Genomic DNA, 10,156 nt, shown 5'->3' with positions numbered 1-10,156 from the left:
GATCTTCACAACCTTTATGAGCAAAGGAGACTTAGAAGAAGGAGGGTGATAATCAGAAAACATTATTTCTCCATCCCATTTGATGTTTTCATTATTTGCAATTATTTCAGGGCAGAGATAAATAGTGAAAGTATTCTGTTTTGGAAAACACTGAACTTGTGCAAATTGAGACAGGATAACAATATCTCACAGAATGGGTAAGGTTGGAAGAGACCACTGGAGGCCGTCTGGTCCAAACTCCTGCTCAAGCAGGATTCCCTAGAGCTTTATATTCAGGGTTGTGTCTGGGGAAGGAGACTCCAATCTCATTTAAACAAAGAGTGCCTAAAAAAATTACACCCTACCAGAGCTTGAGAATTTCCTAAACTTTGTTTCCAAGACTTGCTAAGGTTTTTCACAGAGATGGTTTTAATCCATAGGAGCAGACAGACCTTGAGCAGTTACAGATGAAAGAGTCACAGATGGATCCCAATAAAAGTGTGACTTGGCCCTAAGTATGCAGACTGGGGGGATGACCAGAGGATCTTCCCTGCCCAGGGGGACACTGGTGAGGAGTGTGATCTTCTGACACTCCATGGTGACAGCAGTCTGGTGGTAAAAAGACCAGACACAAGAAAGCATGAACACCTTACAGATGCAGTACCTCATGCACTTGCCTCATCCAGTGGCTGAAACCCAACTTTGCTCCCCATGGCCATGAGATGACACCACCAAAGCAGAACTCTGGTGATGGGAGGTAAACCTCAGGAAAGATCTGGCAGGAAGAGACAACAGTCCTGAGATACTGCACCAGCAAACTCGAATCTTGACAGTGCACAACACTTCCAAAGGAGCTTTACCACAGGTCTTCCACAAAAATGTGGTTAGAGTTAGAGACCAGTAGCTTAAAAATCACAGATCCCGATAAAAAACAGTGAGGGAAAATGTCAGCACTTTTGCAAACCGTTGTCAAAAGCTGAGAGAGAGAGACAGAGGAGAAAGAAAATAGGCTCCATCACATTTGAGATCTTTGGAGCAAATCAGCTACAGTGACATGAAGCAACAGCTGTCAAAACAGCAGCCAGAGGGGTTGTCTTTGCGGTTGGATGAGTTGGTTCCACCAAGGCAGTCCATCCCACAAAGCTTCAGAACAGAAGAATGTGAGAGGACACTAAGTTATCCGTCCTGCCTAAGCATCACTGGCTCTCTAGGAGGTGAGATTTAACTCCCATGAGGCTGGGGAAGGTGGTGAACTCTCTCTCTGAGGAAGAAAAAGATGAAATCTGGCATGGCCGCGGAGGATCTCATAGATGTTGAGGCTGACTGCCTACAGTGGTAGCAGACCACTCTCAGCAGTGACTTGGAAAAGAAACTTGAAACCATAAAACAACCAGTGCCCAATGCCATTGTCACAGCTTGAGGCCCCACAGAACGGAAAATACCCCTTGGCCTTCAGCCCTTCCTCTCTGATGCTCCGTGAGGAGACACTTGGCTCTCACCACCCCCTTGTCCACAGCCCACCCCCTGGGACTGCCTTCCCTGCAGGAGTCTGGAGAGGGATGCTCCATCTGCTTCTGGAGTGGAAATCCCACCTGGGTGGCAAATTCTACTCTGCTGGTGCCTGAGGACACAGTTTGGACCAGAGATGTTTCTGTCCAGTTAGTGATAGGCACAGCACTAAAGTGTGAATCCCACTTTTGCCCATGGGGCCCGTGGCACAGTCCATTTTTAACTTTTAAGGATATTGTGGGAAAAATTAAAAAAGAAAAAATGAAGAAAAGAAAAAAGACCAGAACCAAAGCATGTTTTTCTCCATTACCATAAAGAGGGCTTGTGAATGCATGGTATTAGTATCCCAAAAGCTATTAAACTCCTTAGTGATGGGAAACAGATGGAAAATAAGACAAAAGAATTCACAACTCATGTTAGACTGAATTGAATTCCTTTAATTTCACACAATGAATAACATATGAATAGGATTAACTTTTTTTTTTCTTTTTTTTTTTTAGTTAAGTGCTCTATACTGTGCTAACCTGATTTGGTAGCGAAAAGACTGAGCTTTGTTTTAGAAAAAAATGTTTAAAAACCAACATCTAAGATCATGAAGGAGCATGACATTAAAGCATGCCAGATGTATCTAAGCCTCAAAGAACATCAAGTCCATATCCATTTTTAAATGTACAAAAATGCTTCATGAATAAAAACTGTTACAAAAAGAACATTTCAAACAATGTACAAGTTTTTTTCTTGCCTCTATATTCAATAAAATACAAATACATTTTTTTGCTCTAAAATATGTTTACATACAATCAAAGTAGAACATGCAAATTACACTTTAAAAAAGGCTTTTAAAAACCACTTATGAATACAAACTAAAAATTAGCCAGCACGACTTATAGAACAATCTTGTGCCCCATTCGTTTGATTTTTTAATTTTTTTGAAATACATTATATACATATTTAACACTTCATGTGCATTTATTATTTAAGAAATAGCTTAAAAAAATAAAGAAAAAGAAAAGTAAAACAAACCAACATGGGATTGAACTGCTTCCCCATGTTGTCCAATTGGCAGCTCTTTTCATGTTTTCATATTTTTTTTCTTTTTCTTTTTTTTTCTATGTAGTGTTTTATGCAGCCTAGGCAGGCATCTTAAAGAGATCTCCAATATGTGTTCTTGAAATGTGCTTCTAATTATTTCAGAACTTCTGCACCCCAGTTTTTGGATAATATGGAAAAAAGAGACATTACAAGGGTAAGATGTTTATTTTTTCAATTCAGAAAACATCCTAGTTTTGTTTTTAAGATTTTTTTCTTTCTATTTTTTTTTTGTTTTGTTTTGTTTTGTTTCCCTTTTCCCTGTATTTTTTCAGTTGTTCTTCTTACTCTTCAGGATGCTCCTTAGATGTGCTTAAGTGCAGTCCTGAATCAGGGCCTGTGAAAATAAGAGTTAGGGAAATCCTTGTGTTTGGAACAGTGATTTCTGTTTATTTGGTGCATTATTTGGTGCTCAGAAGCCCTAGTGATGAACCAGCACCTCATTGCACCACTTGCTACCCAAAAAATCACAAGTAGGATATTCTACGTTTCACAGCATTGCTGCCAAATGGGCCATGCTGTAGGATACCTGGGTAGCTGGTGATTATATTTTTAATTTATTTTTTCCATATTCTTTGTTTGGTTGGTTTTGGCTTGTTTTTTGTTTTTTGTTTTTTTCTACAATTATCCAAAAACATGCAAGGTGCTTCACAGAAAATTTAATATTGAAGGGCTCAAGAAAACTGGCAGCATGAAGGTCTTGGAGACACAAGTGGTAATGTTTTGTTTTTTTTTTTCCTCTCTCCCTGAATATATATCCCCATTTCTGGTTTTACACTGGATTGAGGAATACAAGACCCACAGAGTGGATGCAAACCCGTGGCCTGATATCATATGGCTCACAGCCACGTGATACTGTTTTTTGTTTTTATTGAAGCATGCTGAGATGTGTGTTAATCTGTGACACAGCGGAGGTGTTTGAAAGGTTTTTTTGGTCTTAGTAAGCAAAAGGGCTTTCACCCCAGTTTTATACAGTATTTGGAAATGTGTGGAGAGAATCTAGAGAGTTCCTCAGTAAATCTTCCTCGTGGTAAGGGAAAAAAGTCAAAAAGCTCATTACTGGAATATTGTTGGGTAATAAACCGCAGGAGTGGGATTTTAGCCTTAAGCCCTAAAACTAAATCCTTTATGATCTGCATGTAGTACATCGCCTTATAATATTATTCTGTCAGCAACTTGCTTATCATCTTTATAGACTATGCAACATGCAGAACACAAATTCTGAGTGCCATCTAACAGTATTTTCACTCTGTTTTTTATGACACTAACAAGCTACTCTTCCCGTCAACCCAGGACCAGCGAAATGAGGGTGTGGTGTGGACAAACAGCCAAGGCTGGACCACAGCACCACCCTCCACCAGCACCTTCCTGTCATGAAAATAAAGCTTTGAGCTTCTGGGTAGAGCCCATCCTGTGCTGACAGCTTTCAGCTACCAAGTCTTGAACTTGGTTTCTCTAGGACAAATAGGACCTCTTCATGTTTTTTGCCCAATGAAGGGTTTGTGGGGTTGTTCCCTCCAAGTGGATGCTCTCCTTAAACACTGTGCCTCTAGCAGCTTTTTGGATAGCACTTTTTGGAAGGATAAGAGTATTCTTCTCCCAAAGCTCAGGAGCATGGGAGGCAGCAGCCACTCAATTATCCTTCCTTGGGGCAGTTGTATCTCAGTGTGTCCAGGAAGGTCCAGCCCAAATCCTGCCCTTATGGGCACTCTGACCCTCTTGAAGCCACAATGGGCATTCAGTGACAGAATTTGTTGCCTTCAGACCTTTCCTTCACTCGCTACGCATTGAAATGTCCTTCAATGCCAGCAAAGACATCACTGGAGATAAAACTAAGGATAAGCTGTCTGGCTTAATTTCAGCTACCTGGAATACCAAACTTAAGATTTTTTTCTGTCATTTTAAGTGGCTGTCACCTACTTTCAGGCCCAAAGGAGGTTGGAAACCAGAGATTTATAAGTTAACTAAACCTCAATCCAATGCATTTTAAGGAGGAAGAGAGGAGTTCAATGAGGTTTAGGGGTTTTTTTATGCAGGCCAACAACTTCAGTCAGTAACACTGTGCTAATTCAAGAGAGCTGAAAAGCAAAATTGGTTTTAACAGAACGAGCAACCAGCCAATTTATTTCTAAGCTGCATTAATTGGAAAATAAAAAGCACAAATAGGTATGAATGATGCAAAAACAAATCGGAAACAAAATTCTGCGATCCCTCTTATCAGTTTTAAGGAGTTAGGATCTCAAAATTTGTTCCAGTCTTAAAAAATAAAAAAAAATACATCCCCTCTTCCAGCTCCCCGACGCAATCCTATCCCCATATGCATTCAGTTTTAATAAGCTAAGGTGCTATCACAGAAGAAAAATCAGTCTCTAAAAAATAACGAGTTGTATGTTTACAGTGTTCCTCTAACACCATAGTCTTGATATGATTTTTGTAAATAAATAACAGAATAGAAACACAATATTTTTTTGTGGGGACTTTTTTGTTGGGTTTGTTGTTTTGTTTTTTTGGTGGGGTTTTCTTGTAGTTCTTCTTTTTTTTTTTTTGTTTTGTTTTTTTAGTGTCGTGCTATATGAAGCTTCCTTGGCAATAAACCAATTCAAGATTTCTCAAGAAAGGGAATAGCATTTGGCTTGTGAACCATTAAATAATTCCAATCCCCCTCCCTTACTGGAATCTTCCCTCCCTGTTCTCATTTTAATATCCATCTTGCTGTGCAAGGTGTTGAGTGCACCGCAGGATTTTAAAAGAAAGGAAATAAAGTTGCAAGTACCTATTTCCAATTTCAACAATTGACTTTCTTTTTAAAAAGCATTGACACTGCAATGGAACAGCTTTTTGTTCAGTCTTTGTTTTATCTAAATATTTTAATTGGGCTGTGGAAATGGATCTTGGGTATTTTACCCAAGTTAAATCAATGGCTAACGGACAACTCGAATGAGAAATGTACAATTTGAACTGACCATTTAAAGAGACGATTTGTCACACACAGTTTGCATCCATGCAGACTGAGAGCTTTATAATTACATTATGTACAAAAAAAAAATTATTTTTTAGTTTATTAAGGCAACCACAACTTGGAGAACATGTCCAAAGTGGCATTAATACAATTGCAGTGGTGATACCCTTTGAACATTTTTTATTTCTATTTTCAGATAAGAACACTTATTCCTTTTCTTTTTTTTTTCAGAAATAATTGCCAAGAAAGGATCTATTATCCATAGGGTTTGTTCTATAGTTTTTTAAAACAATCTACTTTATCTATTTTCTTTAAAAGATAATATCAAGGCATTACTACCCAATGCAAATTATTAATATTCTGGTTTTCCCATCAATTTCACTGGGAATTGCAGGTGGTAAAAACTTGGTAGATTTGGGCCCTGTTTTTTATTCTATTTTTTTCTGTCCTATTTTTTTTCTTTTATCTTTTTTATATTCTTTTTTTGGTGATTTTTTTCCATGTTTACTATAACTATTCCCCAGAAGTGTCTTGCTGTTCTCTACTCATATGTACCGAGCATCAAAACAACTTGGCTGATGGATGACCCCTTTTTCACATGCCATTGCCAAGTTGCTTCATATAAACGTGCTACCGTAGCTGAATATCTGTGTATACCTTATTTTAAATGCCGTGATATTCCATCTTCTTGGGATAGCACTCGGAATGAGTGTGCACGCGTGTAAGGCTCTAATTTTCTATTGCCTATATTGCAGCTAGTTGTAACTAGGCAAGTAAATGAAAAAGAAATATATACTTCTAACAGGAGCCAGGCATTTTGGCTTATGCTGTCCCAAAGCCTGGTAGGTATATAAAACTGGAAAAAAAAAAAAAAAATCAAACAGATTATAACCAATATCACAGTTGAGAAAATTACATTACTTTTGTTGGGTTTTTTCTTCTTTGTTTCTTTGTTTCTTTGTTTCTTCCTTTCTCTCTCTTTTTTTCTTTTTTTTGTTTTTTTTAACAGTGATTTATACTATGGTAAAGTTACTCTTAGTTTCACCTGGCCCACCAAATAGAATCAGAGTCGAGCATGCACCCTTCGTGACAACGTTCAGATCTCCGCGAGGATGACTTCCCGCCTCCGGGTACGGTATGAGAACAGCAATGCTGAGATTCAGATTAGTTTTGGAAACTCGGCAGAGTTCATGCTTTATCCAACTTTGACACACATCCTCCTCCCCTGTATCCCCCACTTTTCCCGCGCCTTTCCCCCCTCTTTTCTGGAGGGGTGGCTTGGGTCAAAGCGATGAAGAGGAAAGATGTGAGCCCCAGCTGGCAGAGCTCTCTGCAATGAGTTCTGGCTGCTGAAGGGACAGGTCAGTCTGGTGCTGCCAAAGGGGTGAGGCCGACTGTGCACCTCCTGTCCCCCAGTCCTGGCGTGCTCCACTACGGGCACCCAACATCTGACGAGGTGCACTGGCCTTAGGGAAGGCCTTCACTTTCGCTCCCTCTGCCTTTCCGGTGCCGCTTCACTTTCACATCCTCCTCTTCCTCCTGCGGAGACTTGTTTTTCCTTTTCCCAACCCGGGGAGCCCGGGGTAGAGGGAGAGGGAGTGGAGGGGGTGGAGGAGGCAGAGGAGGCGGCAGGGGTGGCGTCTCTCGAGCCATGTGTATGACAGCCTCGATGGTGGCCATGATTGTATCTTGAGTGGCTGCTTGCTCCAATATCAAAGGGTTGAGTGTTGGTCTCTGACCTCTTTTGCTCGGAAGGTCAACGCATTTTTCCAGAACGGGCATTTGGTCTCTGGAGTCTTCGTCGAAGGAAAGGGGTTGCTTCCGAGGACGCCCCCTCCTCTTCTTCACGAAGTTATTGCCTGTCTTTGATTGTCTCTGCAGCCGCTTGGCTTTCAGGATCTTGTTCACATGATCCAGGTTCTTCTTGGTGGACAGGATCTTGGTGTAGTTGCACATCTTGCGCACCTCGCACTGGATTGCTTCAATTTCACGGCGCTTGAACCTTTTCTTCAGTGGTGAGCTGGCTGTTGGGAGACAAGGAGAGAGACATGAGCAGGTCAAACAACAGTGTTGGAAACCCTTCTTAGACCATTTCCAGCATCTTAAAGAGCTGATGAAAACACAACTTTGATATAAGTAATCTTCAGAGATTTCTGTCTGCCTCTTCCCTCTTCCAAAGCAACAAAGCTTTTGCTACAGCAATGTTTTAGCATGGGTTTGGTTTATTCTCATTTTTCTACCTCTGGTAGGAGGGAAGGAAGCTTACCATAGCTGTCATATTGGCCCACCTAAACTATTACACCCTCTGTACCCCAAAGATATACAATGTCTACAATTCAGCCTTTAATTCTCGTCATGAATGCCCGTTAGTATGAGAAGTGTTTGTTACTGGAACTAGTGGGCAGAGACAAGATGTGTGGGTCACTTCATCTGTGGCAAATCCATTACCCTGCCTGGGTTTCTGTACTATCGTGTCTGCAGATACTAGCTGAAACTACTCAGTCATATAATTGACTTTAATGGTCCCCAAAGTAAGCTTACTCCTGGTTCAGATCACTTACTTTAGATCTGAATGAAGTCCAAAGTAGTTAAGTCTCTTGCCAAGGTCACGTTGTGAGTCATTGTCAGAGCTGGAAAGAGTACCCAGAATTTCTTGGCTCCTGGTCCTTTGCTTAGGACACGAGACCTTGCTTGTTTTGCCTAAATTGTCTCATTGTCCTTTACTGAACATGGCATCTGTTCAGAGTTCAGGATTTGCACACAGATTAGAAGTAACTACCCCTTTGTGAGGGAAGCAGAATGTATTAATTCTGCTTTTGCAATAACTGGTGCTCCCTTTCACTCCTAACATATCCGTTCTGTGCTGCTGGGAAAGAAATGATGGAGCCCAGAATTTCTTTTCAGTAAAGAATAAAACATCCCACTAAATTAACCTCAGCCCACATCTACTTGCAAACTTAATTTACACCTGACTGTCAAGCAGTCATTTGGGTTTGAAATCCTTGAAGTTTCCCGAGCAGGCAAGATTTTGAGAAAGGTTCATTTGGGGGTTATCTCTGCCTTCATGGCTAACAGGCTAATCTTCCAGCAGTAGTTTAAATAAAGTTGCTATTGTAGCATTTTCTGTAGATAACCAGGAGCTGTCAAGTGGTAGAATCTCCTCTGGCTCTCTATGGGCTGTGACAGATTCAGCATATAAACCTCATTCACTGGCCTCCCCTCTTGGAGAACATAAATTATTGGCTTTTATACCACCATGTTGCTTGGATTCAGAGAAGAGCTTGCATAAACAAACCCAAGTTACAATGTAAGAAGTAGGAGTGAGTCATAAACAAAACACAGACATATGCTCTCTTATAAATAAAGACCTGGGATGGCCAACTTCCCAAAGTCTGGTTTTCATTAATTACAAAACAAAATACATTTTCCATATGTAACCCCCTCCCCACACCAAAAAGAAAAATAAAACCCATTTGCTCTTTGTGGTTCACAAAGGACAAAAGAAAAAGAGGAATGCAGTCATTTTGGTACCAAAGGAAAAGAGAAAGGAAATGAAATATCCAAGTTGCTCAGGAGAAGCTAATTAGTTGCACGAAATTCCTCCCAAGTAGGTCACCCCTAAAAACTGTGGATTCAAGATCCCTGAAGGCAAGTGGCAGCAAGCTATTTCCCAGAAATTTGATCAAAAAAGGTTAAGTCCCTGTCACGAAAAATGATTATTCTCATCTGTTCTCACTGGTGATTGACATAAGTAGTCCCAATAACTTCAGCCTTAAGCATTCAAATCCTTTGAGTCCCTCCCATATCCTGAAAGTACCTTCAGGTCAGAAGATCTAAAAAAATCAAACATTTGGCATACTCTTCAAATTCACTGTCCACCTTTTGCCTTTTATTGCTATTGCCAGAACACATTTTCAAGTCTTATGATTTTTTAAAATTCCCATACTTGAGGTGCCTTTTTTTAATATATTTCTTTTTTCCAGAAAGTAAAGCTGAAAATTTCCAGTTGGTGATTGACAATGGAAAATATAGCAGAAATACAGGAAAGCTTGCAAAGGTGACATGATGATACCAGGAGATTTGGCTTTATTGTCAATTTTCATTGGAAAGGAAGTAAGCCAAGTCACAGGAAAAAAAACTGAAATAAAGCATTAGCCACGTACCTACAAAGAGTTTATTTCTTTACTGAGATTTTTCTGTAGCCAGTTGTTTCTGCAGATTGGTGTTACCACCTGACTATGGTCAATGGAGACCTGGTCTGTACAGCTGGTAGAGGACAACCTCAGCTTCTAAATTCTAAGATGGGAACTCAGTGCATTTCAAGAAGACTTTGCACATCCTTTTGATGTGCTGATACTGGATAAGGACAACAGAGCACTCCTGTCCACCCTGAAACCCAGTGAGAGTCTTAGGCATTCAAGAGGTAACTCAGGCTGAGTGTCCTGGGTGGAGCCTGATGGTGAGTGGACACTGCCCAGGTGGAGGAAAGGTTGGTAACTGATTTCTGCCTGACTGCCCAATTCCCCAAAATTAACTGATATGCAGACACTTATGGGTAGATATCTTCACCTGCATGTACATCTATGAGCTGAACACTACTTTCACTGTCTTCCTTCATGT

At 40.4% G+C, this 10,156-nt stretch overlaps 1 protein-coding gene across 4 annotated transcripts in view; it reads right to left on the bottom strand.

Moving 5' to 3' along the window:
* Positions 1–1,904: 1,904 nt before the first annotated feature.
* SETBP1 (SET binding protein 1) overlaps positions 1,905–10,156 on the bottom strand; it is a 269,168-nt gene continuing 260,916 nt past the window's right edge. For all 4 annotated transcript variants that reach the window (XM_085043350.1, XM_085043351.1, XM_085043352.1 and 1 more), the window contains one exon: positions 1,905–7,560. In XM_085043350.1, coding sequence (XP_084899476.1) covers positions 7,004–7,560 — 557 coding nt within the window. In that variant the 3' untranslated portion in view covers positions 1,905–7,003. The remainder of the gene's footprint in view (positions 7,561–10,156) is intronic.

This window comes from Lichenostomus cassidix, chromosome Z (assembly GCF_008360975.1).
Source record: "Lichenostomus cassidix isolate B80296 chromosome Z, HeHo_3.0, whole genome shotgun sequence".
NCBI classification, from domain to species: Eukaryota; Metazoa; Chordata; class Aves; order Passeriformes; family Meliphagidae; genus Lichenostomus; species Lichenostomus cassidix.
The sequence above is the reverse complement of the archived record's forward strand: the minus strand, read 5'-3'. Positions and strand labels throughout refer to the sequence as shown.